At 68.6% G+C, this 18,538-nt stretch overlaps 2 protein-coding genes across 2 annotated transcripts; one reads left to right on the plus strand and one right to left on the minus strand.

The window, feature by feature from the left end:
- The first annotated feature begins 150 nt into the window (after positions 1–150).
- CYC1 (cytochrome c1) lies at positions 151–4,512 on the plus strand. The gene is given in 8 exon segments (XM_074167708.1): positions 151–237; positions 1,535–1,609; positions 1,611–1,729; positions 1,829–1,955; positions 3,337–3,494; positions 3,659–3,819; positions 3,953–4,053; positions 4,159–4,512. Coding segments are annotated over 8 exon segments (933 nt in total). The 3' UTR covers positions 4,264–4,512.
- Positions 4,513–4,622: 110 nt separating this feature from the next.
- Positions 4,623–17,301, minus strand: LOC141478720 (ranBP-type and C3HC4-type zinc finger-containing protein 1-like). Its single transcript, XM_074167709.1, has 14 exons — positions 17,149–17,301; positions 14,662–14,836; positions 14,121–14,222; positions 13,054–13,237; positions 12,347–12,437; positions 11,685–11,958; positions 11,074–11,204; positions 10,795–10,968; positions 7,609–7,769; positions 6,696–6,807; positions 5,620–5,799; positions 5,431–5,529; positions 5,198–5,341; positions 4,623–5,069 (listed from the first exon to the last, which is right to left on the minus strand). Exons 1-14 carry the CDS (start codon positions 17,299–17,301, stop codon positions 4,989–4,991), a joined length of 2,061 nt encoding a protein of 686 aa, XP_074023810.1. The 3' UTR covers positions 4,623–4,988.
- Between the last annotated feature and the right edge of the window lie 1,237 nt (positions 17,302–18,538).

An 18,538-nucleotide genomic window follows, 5' to 3' on the forward strand; every position in this document is an offset into this window, starting at 1 on the left:
GGAAATGAACCGGGGAGGGGGCGTGGTCCGTGACGTCGCTTCCTGCGGCGGGTGACGTCAGGGCGGGTACGTCACGTCCGGGGGGGGGGGGGGGGTAGGTGTCGGCGTCCCCTCGACCTCGGCGCGGCGGCCGCCGGGAGCAGCGGAGCGATGGCGGCGGTGGCGGCGGTGCGGAGCCTCCCGCTGCGGCCCTACGGCCGCCTCCTGCTGCCCAGGGCCCGGACCGCGCCCGCCAGGGTGAGACCCGCACCGGGACCCGCCGCCGACCGCACACACACCCCCCCACCCCCACACCCCCCCCCCCCCGCGGCCCCGGGAAGGTCACCGGGCGGGGGCGGGGAGCGGGGATGGGCCCGCAATGGCGGCACCCGCGGCCACGGTCCGCCCCTCCCCCCCCCCATCCGGCCCGGTGGGACCGATCCCCGCCCGGTGTGTGTCCCCCCCCGGCCCGGTGGGACCGATCCCCGCCCGGTGTGTGTCCCCCCCCCCCCCGGCCCGGTGGGACCGATCCCCGCCCGGTGTGTGTCCCCCCCCGGACCGGTGGGACCGATCCCCGCCCGGTGTTCCCGGTGTGTGTCCCCCCCCTCGCCCAGCCCTGCCCGGTGGGCCCGGTTTTCCCCCCGCCCCGACACCATCCTGCCCGCCCCGGTGGGACCGATCCCCGCCCGGTGTGTGTCCCCCCCAGCCCTGCCCGGTGGCCCCGGTGTGTGTCCCCCTCGGCCCGGTGGGACCGATCCCCGCCCGGTGTGTGTCCCCCCCGGCCCGGTGGGACCGATCCCGGCTCGGTATCCCCGGTGTGTGCCCCCCGGCCCTGCCCGGTGGCCCCGGTGTGTGTCCCCCCCGGCCCGGTGGGACCGATCCCTGCCCGGTGGCCCCAGCTCCCCCCCCGCCTCCCCGATCCCTGCCCCTCCCGGTGGGCCCGATCCCTGCTCGGTTCCCCCCCTCCCCCCCCCAAGCCGTGCCCGGTGTCCCTGGTTTCCCCCCCCCCTCCCAGCCACTATCTTGCCCGGTGTCCCCGGTGTGTGCCCCCAGCCCTGCCCGGTGCCACCGGTTCCCCCACCACCAGCCCTGCCCGCCTGGGTGGTCCCCCCCCATCCCTGCCCAGTGTCCCCAGTTTCCCCCCCCCATCCCTGCCCAGTGTCCCCAGTTTACCCCCCCCATCCCTGCCCAGTGCCCCCAGTTTCCCCCCCCTTCATTCCTCCCCAGTCCCCGCCCAGTATCCCCGATCCCCCCCCATCTTATCACTCCCCAGTCCCCCCCATTCCCTGCCCAGTGTCCCCAGTTCCTCCCCCCTAATCCCTGCCCAGCGTCCCCAGTTTCCCCCCCCCACCATCTGTCCCCAGTCCCCCCGATCCCTGCCCAGTGTCCCCAGTTCCTCCCCCCCATTCCCTGCCCGGTGTTCCCGATTTCCCCCCCCTCGTCCCTCCCCAGTCTCCCCCCCAGATTCCTCCCTGGTTGCCCCCCGTCCCTGCCCGGTGCCCCCACCCCCAGACTCCATCCCCGCTCCCTGACACCCCTGTGTCCCCCCCCCCAGGCCCCCCTGTCGTCCTTCTCGGGGCTGTCCCGGGGGAGGAAGGTGGCCCTGTCTGCGCTGGGGGTGCTGGCGGCCGGGGGGGGGGGGCCTGGCCCTGGCCCTGGGCTCGGCGCTGGAGGCCGGCGAGTTGGAGATGCACCCCCCCAGCTTCCCCTGGAGCCACGGCGGGGCCCTGGCCGCCCTGGACCACGCCAGGTACCGCCCGGGGGGGGGGGGGACGGACACGGGGGGGGGAGGGCGAGGTGGGGGTGTCCCGTCACCTCCTTCTGTTCTTCCTCCTCCTCTTCCTCGCAGCCTGCGGCGCGGGTTCCAGGTGTACAAGCAGGTGTGCTCGGCCTGTCACAGCATGGAGTACCTGGCCTTCCGCAACCTCATCGGCGTCACCCACACCGAGGCCGAGGCCAAGGCGCTGGCCGAGGAGGTGGGCGCCGGCGGGACCCCCCCTCACGGGTGTCACCCACCCCCCATCCCACCGGGGACACCCACTCACGGGTGTCACCCACCCCCCCATCCCAGAGACACCCCCTCAGGGATGTCACCCACCCCCCATCCCACCGGGGACACCCCCTCACGGGTGTCACCCACCCCCCCATCCCAGTGACACCCCCTCACGGGTGTCACCCACCCTCCATCCCACCGGGGACACCCACTCAGGGATGTCACCCACCCTCCATCCCACCGGGGACACCCCCTCAGGGTTGTCACCCACCCCCCATCCCACTGGGGACCCCCTCACGGGTGTCACCCACCCCCCCATCCCAGTGACACCCCCTCACGGTTGTCACCCACCCTCCATCCCACCAGTGACACCCACTCAGGGATGTCACCCACCCTCCATCCCACCAGGGACACCCCCTCACGGGTGTCGCCCACCCCCCATCCCACTGGGGACCCCCTCACGGGTGTCACCCACCCCCCCATCCCAGTGACACCCCCTCATGGTTGTCACCCACCCCCCATCCCACCGGGGACACTCCCTCACGGTTGTCACCCACCCTCCATCCCACCGGTGACACCCACTCAGGGATGTCACCCACCCTCCATCCCACCAGGGACACCCCCTCACGGGTGTCACCCACCCCCCATCCCACCGGGGACCCCCTCACGGGTGTCACCCACCCCCCATCCCACCGGGGACACCCACTCAGGGATGTCCCTGCTCTGTCCCCCCATCTCAGGGCTGTGTCCCCCCCGCCAGCCCCCCCCGGCTCAGGGCTGCCCCACCCTGTCCCCCCAGTTCAGGATTGGTCCCCTCCCAGTCTTCCCCATCGCCCTGGTGCTCCAGCTCAGTGCTGTCCCCCCCCAAGTGCCCCCCATGTCGGTGCTGCCCCCCCCCCCTCCATCCCATGGCTCAGTGCCGTCCCCCCCAGCTCAGCACTGTCCCCCCCAGTCTCCTCAGCCCCCCACCTGTGCTGTGCCCCCCAGCTTGGCGCTGTCCCCCCCAGTCTCCCCAGCCCCCCATCCCCTACGTCAGCGCTGTCCCCCCCCCAGTGCCTCACAGCTCAGCGCTGTCCCCCCCCAGCCCCCCTCATCTCAGGGCTGTCCCCCCCAGTTCCCCCCAGTCTCCCCAGACCCTAGGCCTCCCCACCTCAGCGCTGTGTCCCCCCCCCAGTCCCCCCTAGCTCAGTGCTGCCCCCCCCAGTGCCCCCCATCTCAGGACTGGCCCCCCAGCCCCCCAGTTCCCCCCATCTCAGGGCTGTCCCCCCCAGTCTCCCCCGTCTCCCCAGTTCCCCCATCTCAGGGCTGTCCCCCCCAGTCTCCCCAGCCCCCCCAGTCTGAGCGCTGTGCCCCCCCCGGCACAGGTGGAGGTTCTGGACGGGCCGGATGAGAACGGGGAGATGTTCATGCGTCCCGGGAAAATCTCCGACTATTTCCCCAAGCCGTACCCCAACCCCGAGGCCGCCCGCGCCGCCAACAACGGGGCGCTGCCCCCCGACCTCAGCTACATCGTCAACGCCCGGTAACACACGGGGGGGGGGCATTCCACAGGGCCTAGACACACACCCCCCCCCCCCCCCGAACTCGGGGTCCCCGGCAAACCCCCCTCACCGAGGGGAGGAGGACCCCGGCCCTGCCGTTTTGGGGGTTCTCTGCTGATTTTTCCACCTCCCCCCCCCCCAACAGGCACGGGGGGGAGGATTACGTCTTCTCGCTGCTCACCGGGTACTGCGACCCCCCCGCCGGCGTGACGGTGAGGGAGGGGCTGCACTACAACCCCTACTTCCCCGGGCAGGCCATCGGCATGGCCCCCCCCATCTACAACGAGATCCTGGAGTTCGACGACGGTAAGAGGGGACCCCGGGATCGGTCCCTTGGGAGAGGGGGGGGGGCTGTGGGGGTCCCCGGGGGGGCTGTAGGGGTTCCTGGGGTGCTCAGCCCCCCCAAACCCCTTTTGTCATTGTGTGTGTCCCCCCCCAGGTACCCCGGCCACCATGTCTCAGATCGCCAAGGACATTTGCACCTTCCTGCGGTGGGCGGCGGAGCCGGAGCACGACCACCGCAAACGGATGGGATTGAAGGTGGGTGCTCCCCCCGGGGGGGAAGGGGGGGGCCACAGCACCCCTTTATGGTGCCCAGACCCCCCACCCACCCACCCCATTCTTACCCCCCCCCCCTTCACTCAGATGCTGATGATTTCGGGGCTCCTCATCTCCCTCCTCTACTACATGAAGCGCCACAAATGGTCCGTGCTGAAGAGCAGGAAAATGGTCTATCGCCCCCCCAAATAGAAGAGGGGGGGGGAACACACACACACAGCGGGGTGCCCCCCACCCCGGCTGCACCACGCACACCCCTTGGGCTCTGGGGAGGGGGGGCAACCGGCAGCTCGTGCCCCCACCGCGGCTACTTATTGACCGTGGCCCTCAGCCCCTGCCGCTTGTCCCCCCCCTCCCCGAGGGGGGGGGAACGCCTAGAGGGGCTGGGGAAGCCACGGGCCGGGGGGGGGCACCGAAATAAAATGTGGATATTTCAAGAGGATGGGGCAGTGTGGGGTCTGTCTGTGCTGCCACCCCCCCCTCCCCGCGGCCCCTCGGTGTCAGACTGGGGGGGGGCTCGATCACCATCACCCCCCCGGCACAGCGAGGCTCTGACACGCCGATGGCTTTATTGGGACACCCCGGGCCACCATCCGTGCCGCTCCCCACCCTGGGGGCTCCGCTGACAGCAGAGGGTCCGGGGACACCCCCCCCCCCCCCCCCCCAATCCATCCTGGCAATGCCAGGGCGGGGGGGGAGCCCCTGCCTGTCGTGTCCCCCCCCCCCGACTCTGTCTCCATCCTCATGTCCCAGCTGCTGGACGTGGCTCTCTCCGGCCACCGCAAGCGTCCCTGGTGCTTCGAGCGGGGGGGGGGGGGTGCGGGGGCTGCGCCGTCCCTCGGCGTGGGGAGAGTGGCCCCCTCGCCCCCCCCCCCCGGCTGTGTCCCTGTCCCCACGGCGGGGGGGGGGGGGGTGTCTCAGTGGCAATTCTGGCACCGGGGGTGGCACCTCTGTCCGTTGACGTTGCAGCGACACCCGCCACTGGTGTCCCCGGGACCCTGGGGACAAGGGGAGGGGGATCGAGGTCAAGGTGGGAGCCCGGTTTTGGGGGGGCTCTCTGAGAGCTTGGGGGGGGGGGTGTCCCCCCATCCTGTCGTTGTCCCGTCCCCCCCCCAAGCTGGCTCACCCCGGGTCCCCAGCGCGGTCCCTTGGTGACCCAGCAGATCTCGGTGTGGCAGACGGTGCAGCGGATCCAGTCGCAGCCGTCCTTCTTCTGCACCACGATCAGGCAGGTGGGGCAGTGCATGGCCTCCCCCAGCTGCACCAGCGTCTGGGGGGGGGGGGGGCGAAAAATGGGGCTGTGAGAGATGTGGACACCCCCCTCGCCACCCCCCCCCCCTTCCCGGGATCCCCCATCACCTGCAGCATGTCGGTGGTCTGCCGCGCCGCCGCGTCGTTCTGCGCCCGCAGCCGCAGGTCGTCCTGGTACTGCCGGCAGTTCTTCCCCTCGTGGATGGCCTGGGGGGGGCACGGAGATGGCACCGGAGCCCACCCCGCACCCCACTCCAAGAGCCCTATGGAGGGGTTGGGGGGCGGGGGGGGGGTTACCTTGCAGAGGAGGCAGTTGAGGGCCTGGCAGATGGGGCAGCGGAACTCGTTGAGGGAATCCTCGTAGATGCACCAGCCCCGGCAGTCGGGGGTCTTGCAGTGGAAGCTGTTGGGGCTGCGCCGCTCGGCCACCACCAGCCCCCGCTCCAGGAACCGCCGGTACTCCTCGGGGGACACCAGCTGGGGACACCGGCCGGGGGGTCAGGATGTGGCCCCCAGAACACCCCCCCCCCCCCGGGACCCCCACCCCCGGCACCCAGCACTCACCACCCCCTGAGACCCCCCGAGTATGGACACCCCGAGCCTGAGACCCCCAGAGCAATTCCTCGGGGGACAGGATGTGGCCCTGGGACCCCCAGCACTCACTGCCCCCTGAGACCCCCCCCAGAGCACGGACACCCCAAGCCTGAGACCCCCAGAGCACGATCTCCCAGAGCCTGAGACCCCCAGACCCCTCAAACCTGAGACCCCCCCAGAGCATGGACCCCCCCAAACCTGAGATCCGCAGAGCACGGCCCCCCAAGCTTCAGAGCCCCCCAGAGCATGGATCCCTGAGCCTGAGACCCCCCCCAGAGCACAGACCCCCTTGAGCCTGAGCCCCTCAGAACCCGAGACCCCCCTGAGCACAGACCCCTTGATGCTGATGATACCCCTTGAGCCTGAGCCCCCCAGAGCACGGACCCCCCCCAAGGCTGAGACCCCCAGAACATGATCTCTCAGAGCCTGAGACCCCAGAACACAGACACCTGAGTGTGAGACCCCCAGAACGTGCCCCCCCCAAAGACCCCCAGAGCACAGCCGCCCCCGAGCTTGACACCCCTCAGACCACAGACGCCCGAGACCCCCTAGAACATGCCCCCCGCCCCCCCCCCGAGCCTGGAACCCCCCCAGAGCACTGCCCCCCCCCCCCAGGCCAGAGCCCCCCAGAGCACGGACCCCTGAGCGTGAGACCCCCCAACGCACAGACCCCCTTGAGACCCTCAGGGCACAAGCTCTCTGAGCCTGAGCCCCTCAGAGCACAGCCCCCCCAAACCTCAGAGCCCCCCTCCCCACTGCACGGGCCCCCCCTCACCCACCGCCCGTATCTCCCGCTCCTGGAGGTGGCTGCCGCAGGCGTAGGAGTCGTCGCGGAAGGGACAGGCCACCGCCGGCTCCTCGCTGTAGTTGATGACCTGGCGCAGGCACTCCCTGCGGGGACCGGACCCCCGTCATCGCGGGGGGGGGGGTGGGTTGGGGGGCTCGGGGCTGGGCACTGCGACGGTGGGGGGCTCGGGATGGGGGGGGGCTCAAGACTGGTCACCCCAAGGGCTGGGAGGGCTCGGAGTTGGACACCGCGAGGGTGGGGGGCTCGCGGCTGGTCACCATGAGAGTTGGGGGGTCTTGAGGCCAGTCACCACAATGGTGGGGGGCTCCAGGCTGGTCACAGCGATGGGGGGGGGGGCTCGGGATGGGGGGGGGCTCAGGGCTGGTCACCCCAAGGGCTGGGAGGGCTGAGTTGGACACCACGAGGGTGGGGGGCTCAGGACCAAGGGGGCTCCAGGCCGGTCACTGTGATGGTGGGGGACTTGGGGACAGTCACCACGAAGGTGGGGGGCTCGGGGATGGGGGGGTGCCAGGCCGGTCACTGTGATGGTGGGGGGGGGGGTCTCAGGGCCGGTCACCAGGAGGGTTGGGGGTCTTGGGACCAGTCACTGCGATAGTGGGGGGTCTCGGGACCGGTCACCACAAGGGTTGGGGGCTCAGGGCTGGTCATCGCAAGAGCTGGGGGGGCTCGGGGCCGGTCACCACAAGACGGGGGGGTCTTGGGACCGGTCACTGTGATGGTGGGGGGGCTCGGGGCCGGTCACCTTGATGGAGGGAGAGCTTGGGGCCGGTCACTGCAACGATGGGGGGCTTGGGGCTGGTCACCGTGACGGTTGGGGGGGGTCTCGGGGCCGTTCACCGCGATGGTGGGGGGGTCTCTTTCCCCCCGGGGTGGGGGGGCGTTACCTGCAGAAGTTGTGCAGACACTCCCTGAGCAGCACCCCCTCGCCGGGGGCCACCCGCTGGTAGCAGATGCCACACTCCAGCGCCTCCCGGTTGGGCACCAGCACCTCCTCCTCCAGCTCCAGCAGCTGCTGGAAGTTCTTCATCCGCTCGGCCTCCAGCGCCTGCCGGGGACAAACACCACCAGTCACTCCCAGTAAGTCCCAGCTCCTCCCAGTCAGCACCCCCACCCAGCCCGATCCCCCCCACAAAGCGGTCCAAGACCAGCGTTTGCCACCTCCGGCATCTCGCGAGCCGGAGCCGAGGGTGCCCCGGCTGGAGGGGACACCCCACGGGGACAGTGGGGGACAGCAGGAGAGCCCCACGACCCCACGCCTCTCGTGGCCACCATCCGAGGGAGGCGGGGGCCACTCCTCCCAAGCCTGTGGTAGCCAGGAGGGACGGCGGCACTGGGGAAAGCTGAGTTTTGGGGGGGGGGGGGGGGGAGGGGGCTGCACCCCGAGATGTCCCATCAGACCCCCATGGACCCCAACACGTCCCCATCCTGTCCCCAAGGGACGCGAGCACCAAACCCCGGCACTGCTGGGGTCCCCAGGGGGTCAGCGGGGGCATTTTGGGGCACTTTAAGGTACTTTAAACACTGTCGTTTCCTGTTGGGGTGGCCGGCGCAGAAGGCAGCGTGGCCCCTGCCCCCCCCCCCCCGGAGCCTCTTGGTGGCCACCTCTAGCCACGCTCCAGCAGGTCCCAGTCCTTCTGGTGGCCCCAGGGGCAGCACTGGGGGGGTGGGGGTCTCTCCAGAGCGGAGCAGAGGGGCAGAATCCCCCCCCCCCCCCTGCTGGGGGGACAGCCCAGGGCGTGGGGGGCTTTCTGGGCTGCCGGCGCAGGTTGCCGGCCCATGGCCAGCTTCCCCCCCCCTCCCCCCCAGCCCCCCCCAAGCCCTTCTTTCCATCCCTCCACCCCCAGCCTGGGCTGGGACCGGGGGCTGCCCCCCCCTGGGGGGCAGGACCCTGCCCTTGGCCTGGTTGAACCCCATGAGGTTCCCATGGACCCTCATGCCCCCCCTGCCCCAAAAGCACCCCCCCCCGGCACAAGAAGACGGCGGAGCCACGCTGGGGGGGGGATAAGGCTTTAATGAGGACAGGAACGCGTCCGCAGCCCCTTTGGGGGGGGGGCACAATCCATCCCAAGGAGCCAGATCCCACCCGCGGGCCCAGGGACACACGACGAGGTCTCCAATGGAAAGTCCACCCCGGAATCACCAAATCCGTGCCCCCCCCCGCCTACAGGGCGCCAGCAGCTCCAGGCAGGGCACCGGGGACCCCCAAATCCATGGCCACATCTCAGCCAACAGCCCCCCCCGATCAGTTCCCAGGGGTGCCACAGGGCCAGCACGCGGAGAGCCTGAGACCCCCAGAGCACGGACGCCCCCCGAGCCTCAGAGACCCCCAGAACACATCCCCCCTGAGCCTGAGACCCCCAGAGCACGACCCCCCCAAGCCTCAAGACCCCCAGAGCCTGAGACCCCCAAGAGCATGGCCCTCCTGAGCCTGAGACCCCCATAGAACAGTATCTCTGAGCCTGAGACCCCCAGAGCAAGGACCCCTGAGCGTAAGACCCCCAGAACACATCCCCCCTGAGCCTGAGACCCCCAGAACACATCCCCCCTGAGCCTGAGACCCCCAGAACACGGACCTCCCCTGAGCCTTAGAGACCCCCAGAACATGTCCCCTCTGAACCAGAGACCCCCAGAGCACAGACCCCCCCAAGCCTGAGCCTCAAGCATGGCCCCCTCGAGCCTCAGAGACCCCCAGAGTATGCCCCCCCCAGAGCCTGAGACCCCCGCAAGCCTGAGCCTCAAGCATGGCCCCCCCAAGCCTCAGAGACCCCCAGAGCACGGCCCCTCTGAGCCCGAGACCCCCAAAGCATGCCCCCCCCCCCCCCCGAGTGGGATGCAGCAGGGACAGCCCTCCTCCCCTCATGCCACCCCGACCCCAGAGGGGGATCAGCCCCCCCGCTCTGTGAAGCTGGGGGGGGTGGGGGGCGGGATGTGCCCCCCCCCCCGCTGGCACCCCAGGGCAGGAGGAGGAGCGTGGCTGCCACTGTCACCCTGGAAGCTGCTCCCGCTCCCCCCGTTAGCCTCCCAATTCCCTTCCAAAGCCAGCAGAACATCCTGCTCCCCCGTTAGCCCCCCCCCAGAGCAAGTGGCACGTGTGTGTCCCCCCCCCAGCTTGGGGCTGATCCTGGAAACCCCCCCCCGGGGCTCTTCTGCAGCAATTTCCCACATCAACTCTAGGGTCTGAGCAAAATTGGGGGGGGGGGGGGTGTCCGGCAGCAGCCGCTGGGCGCACGTCGGGGTCGGCGGGTCCCAGTGGGCACTTGGGGGGGGCCCTGCTGGGCAGCGGGGGGGGGCCAGGCTAGCAGAACTCGGAGGAAAGAAGGATGAAGTCATCCAAGGAACCCGAGCCCAGGCGGCAGCGCGCAGCTGAGCCGTCCTCGCTCCTTCCCTTTTCCCGGCGGCACAAGAGGGGGGGGGGGGAAAAAAACAACAAACAAAAAACACAAAGAAGAGAAGGGTTTGGTGAGTGGCTGAGCCAGAGACACCCCCCCCCCGCCAAAGCCCCGCGGCGCACCCCGACCTCGGGATCCCGTGGGAGCCCCCCCCCCCCGCCCCGGATGCGTCTATGGAAGGGGGGAAAGCGCAGCCCGGCGGCTCCTCGGCACAGAGCTCCGCAAACGAGGCGAGAAAAGAAAGGACCGGCGTCCGGACCGGGGTGCCACGTCCCCCCACCCTCGGTGACAGACACCCCCCCCCCCCAAGCTGGGCCACCGGCTCGGTGACAGACCCCCTGCTGGGCCACCAATCGCCCTCTGCGTGGCCACGGGCGAGCGAGCGCGGTCAGATCGTGGCAACGGCGACGTCCGACAGCCAAAAGACGCCGTGCTGGGGGTGCAGCACGTCCCCGGATGAACAGGGGGGGCCACTTTGTCCCTTCGGCGTGGGACAAGGGGGGCTGCGACAGCCCCCCCCGTGATGCCCCTCGGGGTTTCCGCCTCTCAGACGGGGCGGGATCCGTTTGCCCGCGGCTCCTCCGGACCCCAATTATCCCCGAGTCCAGCCCAGACCCTGCCGATGCCCCCCATCCTCGCCCGGAGAGGGGGTTCACGGGGAGCTCCCCCCCCCCATTTTACCTGCTGGTACTGCAGGATGCCCTCCTGCTCCTGCTGCATCCTCCACAGCTCCGTCTCGTCGGGTTTGTAGCCGCCGGGGACCACGTAGTCGTCGGGCCGGTCGGTGCTGCACATCTCGCAGCCCGGCCGGGTGGGCTTGTTGATGAAGGTGCATTTCGGACACGACCAGCCCGTCTGCGGGGGGGGGGGGGGGGGGAATGGGAAAACGGGGTGAAAAACCCCTCTGGAGAGAGGGAAAGGAGGGGGGGGAGCACCCACCCGTCACCGTGGGCCACCTACCGGCACGGGCGAGGGCAGGTTGGTGGAAGGGGGCTGTGGTTGGCCACCAGAAAGGTTGCCCATCTGCAGCGCCTCCAAGTGCTGGCTGATCTCGGCGATGTCCATCTTCCTGCCGGCATCGTCCCCCCAGCCTGGAGGAAAAAGCGGGGGAAAAGGGATGTTACAGCCCACCCAGGGACCCTGCCGTGCTGGGGGCAACCTCTTCTCTCCAGGGTGGTCCCTGGATGGTCCCACGGATCCTGGGGACCACCCCATGGCGCTGAGCCCACTCCTGGCCCCACGGAGCCCAACAGCTCCCCGGGCAAGGACCACGGATCCTGGGGACCACCCCATGGAGCCCAATGGCTTCCCGGGCAAGGATCACGGATCCTGAGGACCACCCTGTGGCGCTGAGCCCACTCTCGGCCCCACGGAGCCCAAGGGTTCCAAAAGGAGCGGCCCAGGCTGGGTTTTGGGGTAGATTTGGGATTTTGGGGGAAAAGGTCAAAACGACAGGAAGGATGGAGGAGGGAGTCCCCCTCCCCCCAGCACCCCACACGTCCTCCCCCACCCTGGACCCAGGCTGCCCTCCCCGCCTGGTGGTGGTGGGGAGGGATAGAGAAGACCCAGACCTTTTTTTGGGGAGCTGTTGGGCAGGGTGTTGTATCTGCGGCCGTCGCCGGCGGCCTCGGGGAGCGAGGAGGTGGATCGGAGCATGAGCTGGGCCTGGTCCTCTTCGTAGCGCTGCTGGGTGAGCTCGGCCATCTTGGCGGAGAGGAGGTAGAGGAAGGCGGTGTCGCCGTCCCCGCGGATGCCGTAGGAGGAGACGGTGCGCTCGTCCACGCACAGGCACTGCCCGATGATCCAGCGCTGGACCAGGGGGTGGAAACCATAATCCTGGAAGACCTGGGCAGCGGGAGAAGCTGGGAGGTGAGTCCAGAGCTACGGCTTCCCCGCAGCTTCTCGCCCTGCCACCAGCCAGGAGAAGCGGTGAAGAACTGGTGAAGAACCGGTGAGGAACAGGAGAAAAACTGGTGAGGAACCGGTGAAAAAACGGTGACAAAAAAGGTGAGGAACGGGAGGAAAAACTGGTGAGGAACCAGTGAAGAACCGGTGAAGAACAAGGGGAGGAACCAGTGAGGAACGGGCTCCAAAGGGAGAGGAACGGGTGGGAGACCCCAGCACCCACACCACAGTGACCAGCATTTAAATAAAAAGGGATGTGGTGGACACCCCAGGGGTCCTGTCCCCCCCCATCCGGGCTGGGGGGTGACACCCTGGGGCTGCTCCCTACCTGCTGCTTGAGCGTTGCGATGGTAGTGTGAGCACGGACCCTGATGGTGATGCTGGCAGAAGACGTGGCGTCCTCCACCACCACCTTCATGCTGGGGAAGAGAGAGGGACGCCGTTAGACGGGGGGCTGCCGGCCTTGGGGGTGCCACCGCTGGGGCTGGGAGGGGGATCCTGGCATCTGGGCCAGGTTGGAGGGGGCTTGGACCAACCTGGTCTGGTGGGAAGTGTCCCTGCCCAGGGCAGGGGGTGGCACTGGGGGGGCTATAAAGTCCCTTCCCACCCAAACCAGGGGTTCAGCCTGGAGAAGAGAAGGCTCCAGGGAGACCTTGGAGCCCCTTCCAGTCCCTCAAGGGGCTCCAGGAAAGCTGGGGGGGGCTCTTGGTCAGGGAGGGGAGCCATAGGACGAGGGGGAAGGGCTTTAAGCTGAAAAAGGGGAGATTTAGGTGAGATAATTGTGAGGAAATTCTTCCCCCTGAGGGTGGTGAGAGCCTGGCCCAGGTTGCCCAGAGAAGCTGTGGCTGCCCCATCCCTGGAGGGGTTCAAGGCCAGGTTGGAGGGGGCTTGGAGCAACCTGGGCTGGTTGGTGGGAGGTGTCCCTGCCCAGGGTGGGGGGGTGGATTTGATGTTCTTTAAGGTCCCTTCCCACCCAAACCATTCCGTGATTCCACAATCTTGGCTCGGAGAAGGACAAGGGCCGGAGGAGCTCACCTGATGTCGTCTGTGGGGTAGTTGGACTCCCTGAAGAGGATGCTGAGGGTGGCTTGTTGCCGAGCCAGGGCCACGGCGCACCGGGCGGCCACCTCCTCGTCCCCATACTCGATGGCCTGGGCGAGGTGGAGGGCCAGGTCCTCTGCGGCGGGGGGGTGGAGAAGGAGAACCGTCAACACCTTCCCTGGGGCACGGCACGACCGCGGCCACCCACGGCACCGGCCGGGCCAGCACCCAGAGGGGACAGAGACCGCGTCTGCCGCAGCCTCACATCTAGAAACAGCAAATCTGGGTCAGTTCGGCCCAGAAACAGATGTTTCACAGGTGGCCAAGGTGGCCAAGAGCACCCTGGCTTGTGTCAGGAAGAGTGTGGCCAGCAGGACTGGGGCAGTGATGGTCCCTCTGTACTGGTGGGGGAATATTGGGTCCAATTTTGGGCCCCTCACGACAAAAAAAGCCATTGAGAGGCTGGAGCGTGTCCAGAGAAGGGCAATGGAGCTGGGGAGGGGGCTGGAGACCAAGGAGAAGGGGCTGGAGAACTTGTGAGGGAGCTGGGGGGGTTCAGCCTGGAGAAAAGGGGGGTGAGGGGAGACCCCATCGCTCTCTACAGCTCCCTGAAAGGAGGGTGTAGCCAGGGGGGGTCGGTCTCTTCTCCCAAGGAACAGGCCATGGGACAAGAGGAAACGGCCTCCAGTTGGGCCAGGGGGCGTTTAGGATGGATATTGGGGAAAATTCCTTCCTGGAAAGGGCTGTGAAGCCTTGGCAGAGGCTGCCCAGGGCAGTGGTGGAGTCGCCATCCCTGGAGGGATTGAAAAGCCGGGCATTGGTGGTGCTGAGGGACATGGTTTATGGTGGTTTTGGTTGGTGTTGGGTCCATGGTGGGACTCCAGGAGCTGAAAGGTCCCTTCCAACCTCAGTGATTCCATGACTCCGTGACAAAAGAGCTCGTTCCCAGCCCCAGCAGGGGGGAGCAGCTGGACCCAGGTCTGAGCCATCTCCCACGGGGGGCTGGTACCTCCTGGGGGTACCAAAGCTGCCGAGAAACCTTCCCTCCCACCCTCAAATACCTTTCTCAGCGAGCTCCAGGGTCTCCGGATCCTCATCTGCAGAGAGGCCCCCAGCAGCCTGGGGCAGGGAGGAGGCCTGGGACGCCAGCATGCTCTCCAGGGCTGGGGGAAGGCAGGGACACATCGGTGTCACCCCCCCGCCAAGCTGCCACCGTCACCCACCAACCTCCCCAAGGAGGAGAAGGTGCTCCAGGAAGCCCTGAGCTACCTGAGGTGAAGGTAACAGCGACCCAAATCCACATCCCAAGGGCTGGCACCTCAAAGAGCAGCAGGGGGGGGACACAGCCACCCTCTCCATCCCAGGCCACCTCCTGTTCCCTGGGTCCCCCTCAGATGCTCCAGCGCACACAGGGACCCCCCAACATCCCCCTCCAGATGTTGAGGAGTTAAAGTCATGGAGAAAGAAGGGGCTGAGATGCTGCCCCGGTTCTCAGGGAGCCAGAAGCAGCCGGTATCACACCCCCAAATTATTTTGGAGACCGGGACCAGCCTTGTCACCCAGCTGGGGACACCCCACCAGCCCCGGGGTGGCCGCCCCCACCTTTCTGCACCTCCCGCAGGGAGCTGCTGACGATGGTCCACCACTTCTGCGCTTCCCGCTCCTCCTCGAAGCTGAAGACCATGGGCCGCTCCGAGGAGGTGAGGACCGTCAGCTCGTGGCACGTGGGGCTCCTCACCTTGTAGGAGATGTCCTTCAGGTCGTATTCGGCCACGTTCTGGGGGGAGAAGAAGGAGGAGGGGGGTCACATCACGACGAAGATGTGCTGCAGGTGGATGCTGCGAGGGGACAACCCCCCGGCACGGGGTCTAGGCCAGGACCTGAGGGACACGGGGCTGTCCCTCTTCTCCACGAGGGTTTCATAGAAGGGTTTGGGTTGGAAGGGACCTTAAAGAACATCAAATCCAACCCCCCACCCCGGGCAGGGACACCTTCCACCAGAGCAGGTTGCTCCAAGCCCCCTCCAACCTGGCCTTGAACCCCTCCAGGGATGGGGCAGCCACAGCTTCTCTGGGCAACCTGGGCCAGGCTCTCACCACCCTCACAGCAAAGAACTTCTTCCCCAGATCTCACCTCAGTCTCCCCTTTTTCAGCTTGAAACCCTTCCTCCTCCTCCTAAGGCTCCCCTCCCTGATAAAGTCCCTCCCCAGGGCACACACCCCCCCCTAAACACACCCCTTCTCCCACGTTTGCCCCCTCCCCTCTCTCAAAAGCGAAGCTCAGGAGACATCTGAGACCACTTGGGCTCCGTGACACCAACTTTTGGGGGGAAATCAGTTCCTTCCCCCCTTTTAGGAGGCTTGGGGAAGCCCTTCCCCACACATTCATGGGCTTCCCACCCAGCTCCCGGCCCCAGTCCTTCTTGGGGGGCCCCGGTCCCGCTCCCCACCCCTGGGAAACACCGGTTTTGGCTTCATGCCGGGGCGTTCTCTGGTGTTTCTGGTAAAATGGCAGATGGGGAGGGGGCGGGGAGGGGAGGGAGGGCTCTGCGCAGGCACCTGCGGCTGCGGGGACACCGGCAGGAAGCGGCCAAACGCCGCTTCCATCCTTCTCCGGGTCCCTAAGAGCCGCCTGCGCCCCGTGGGGCCGGGGCCGGGGAGGGGGGGCTGGAAGGAAATTGGAGAGAAACCCCCAGTTTCCTGGCCCTGCCTCCCAGTTTCAAGCCCTGCCAAGTCCCCACGCCGGGATTCGAGGAATACGGGGGGAGGGAAAAAAGGAGAGAAACTGGTGAAAATCCTCTCCCCAGGGGCAGTTTTCCTTTTGGTTTGTCTGTCTGGGGGGTAAAAATAACCCCGGAAGGGCTGCCGGGGCCCCTCCGCCCCCGTGTCCCGGGGAAGGGAATCCAAGGGAGGAAGGAACAGAGCGTTTTTTGGCCACGGAGCGGAGCCCGGGGGCCACCGTCCCAGTCGGAAAGGGCTGTCCCTGACACACGGCCTCCACGCCGGGAGGAAAACACCCAGAAAAACACAATTTCCATTTGCGGGGTGCCGAGGGGCACCCAGGGGAGCAGCCCCCACCCCTGGGGGAGATCGGGGCGGGGGGAAGGGGAGGTGTCTGTGGGGCTGCTGGCGATGGCTACCTGCAGCCAAAGGGGCTACTTCCAGCTCATCCTCTACCTTTGACAGGTCTGGGAGCCACTGGGCAACCAGCCCAGGGCTGGGATTGAAGGGGGGGGGGGGGGGTCGGCTCTTTACCCTCTCCTGAGGATGAGGAGCCTCCGTCTCCCTCCCCACCCCCGTCCCCCTCCCCGGCACCCCCATCTGTCACCTCCATGTCCCCTCCCCGAGCACCCCCCCGGCGCTGGGAGACTCAGAAGGGGAAAACTCCCAGCCCCCGGAGCAAGGCCGGAGAGGAGAGGGTCCCCCGGAGCAGGGCAGGGGGTGCCGGGGGGGCTCGGCAGGAGGAAAGGGCTGGGCACCCCCGGGGCTGAGCAAATTGGGGGGAAATCAGCCCGGAACGGGGACAGGGAGAGGTGGGTCCGTGGGAACCTCACGGGGTTCAACCGGGCCAAGGGCAGGGTCCTGCCCCCGGGGGGGGGGGGGAGACCCCCGGTCCCAGCCCAGGCTGGGGGTGAAGAGAAGGGTTTGGGGGGGCTGAAGGGGGGGGAGGGGAAAGCTGGCCATGGGCCGGCAACCTGCACTGGCAGCCCAGAAAGCCCCCCGTGTCCTTATGGTGACCCCTTCCAGTCCCTAAAGGGGCTCCAGGAAAGCTGCGGGGGGCTCTCGATCGGGGAGGGGAGCCATAGGAGGAGGGGGAAGGGTTTTAAGCTGAAAAAGGGGAGATTTAGGTGAGATCTGGGGAAGAAGTTCTTTGCTGTGAGGGTGGTGAGAGCCTGGCCCAGGTTGCCCCGAGAAGCTGTGGCTGCCCCATCCCTGGAGGGGTTCAAGGCCAGGTTGGACGGGGCTCGGTGCAACCCGGTTCCGGTGAAGGGACAGGAGGTCTCACCACGGTCCCGCCCCCCCTCCCCCCGTCCCCCCCCCCCGCATACCGGAGGGGCTCCCCCCCCCCCCGCGTCTCCCCGTGTCTCACCGCGCCGCCGTCCGCCTCCGTGTGCCGCAGGCCCAGGCGGAATCGCCTCTGCCCGTCCTCCGCCGGTTGGACGCTGAGCTGCAGGCGGAGGGCGGCGGCGGCCGGTAACGGCGGGAGGTGGCAGGGCTCCGCCAGCCCCGCCCGCACCGACATCAATACGGTGGGCGGCGGCGGCGGCGCCGGAGCCGCGGCCGGGGCCGGGGCGGGGGCACCGGGCAGAGCCATCGCCGCCGCCGCCGCCTCCTCCTTCCTCCGCTTCCGCCGGTACTTCCGCCCGGCGACGGGATCCGGCGGGAAACGCGCCCCCCGCGTCCGAGCGTTCCGGTACCGGAACGCTCGGACGCGGGGGGCGCGTATCCCGTCGGACCGGTAGCGGAACGCTCGGACGCGGGGGGCGCGTTTCCCGCCGGACCGCAAAATCCGCGCCGGGTGATTGACAGCCGCTCCCCCCGTCTTTGTCCCCGGCAGCCAATCAGAACCCCGAGCGCTCCGGCCTGTGGGAGGGGTTTCGGGTCCTTCCCCGCGGAGGGCGGGCGCTCTGCCCTGACTGACGTCGCTCTCAGCCAACGGGAGGCGAGATCGGCGGCGATTGCCAGCGCCGCCCTCCAATGGGGAGGAGCGGGGCTGTCAGCCGCCGCTCGGGTGGGGCCTGGCCGCTTGTTGTCGTCCGGTGCCGGAGGAGACGGTCGCTCGCTCGTTCGCTCGCCCCGGGAGGACTCTCAGGTCTCGCTCAGCCGCTCGCTCCGTCCCGAGCCTTCGGGGCCATGTCGCGGTGGGCGGAGGCCCGGTGGGCCGGCGCCAGGCGGCGGACGGCAGCCGAGGCGCACTCGCCCTCCTCGAGCTTTCCCCGGAGACGCCTGCCTTTAAAAGCGCCCCGAGCTTGAAGCCCTTCATTCGCGGCGAGGAGGCCCCGCCGGGACCGAGAGCAGGAAACGCCGGTAAGTCCGCGCCCACCCGCCCCCTCGGAGATTCCCCCTCACACCCCGGGGACTACAAGTCCCATCATGCACCGCGGGTGGCGGCTGGCGGGCGGGCGCGCCAGGGAGCGCGGGGCATTCTGGGAGCTGTAGTCACGGCGAGGCGGCGCCTCAGCCCGCCGCGCGGGGCAGGCTGGGACGGCGCGGCCCTTCCCCGCCGGGCCCTGTCACCTTTGAGCGGGTTTGAATTTAATGTTAAAACCCTTATTCGGCTCCGGAAGGGGGGGTGAGGGAGGTGTCGTGTCCGGAGCAGGGCGGGCAACGGCAGCTTTGAGACATGGACCTGTTGGAGTGGGGCCAGAGGAGGCCACGGAGATGCTGGGAGGGCTGGAGCCCCTCTGCTGGGAGGACAGGCTGAGAGAGTTGGGAGGTTCAGCCTGGAGAAGAGAAGGCTCCGGGGAGACCTTGGAGCC

The sequence above is a fragment of the Numenius arquata genome, unplaced genomic scaffold (assembly GCF_964106895.1).
Source record: "Numenius arquata unplaced genomic scaffold, bNumArq3.hap1.1 HAP1_SCAFFOLD_1451, whole genome shotgun sequence".
Lineage (NCBI taxonomy): Eukaryota > Metazoa > Chordata > Aves > Charadriiformes > Scolopacidae > Numenius > Numenius arquata.

Coding starts and splice junctions, on each gene's coding strand:
- LOC141478720 (XM_074167709.1), bottom strand. CDS start 17,301: ATGTCGGTGCGGGCGGGGCTGGCGGAGCCCTGCCACCTCCCGCCGTTA. Junction 11,205..11,684: donor CAACAGCTCCCCAAAAAAAG/GTCTGGGTCTTC, acceptor TTTTTCCTCCAG/GCTGGGGGGACGATGCCGGC. Junction 5,070..5,197: donor GACCGCGCTGGGGACCCGGG/GTGAGCCAGCTT, acceptor CCTTGTCCCCAG/GGTCCCGGGGACACCAGTGG.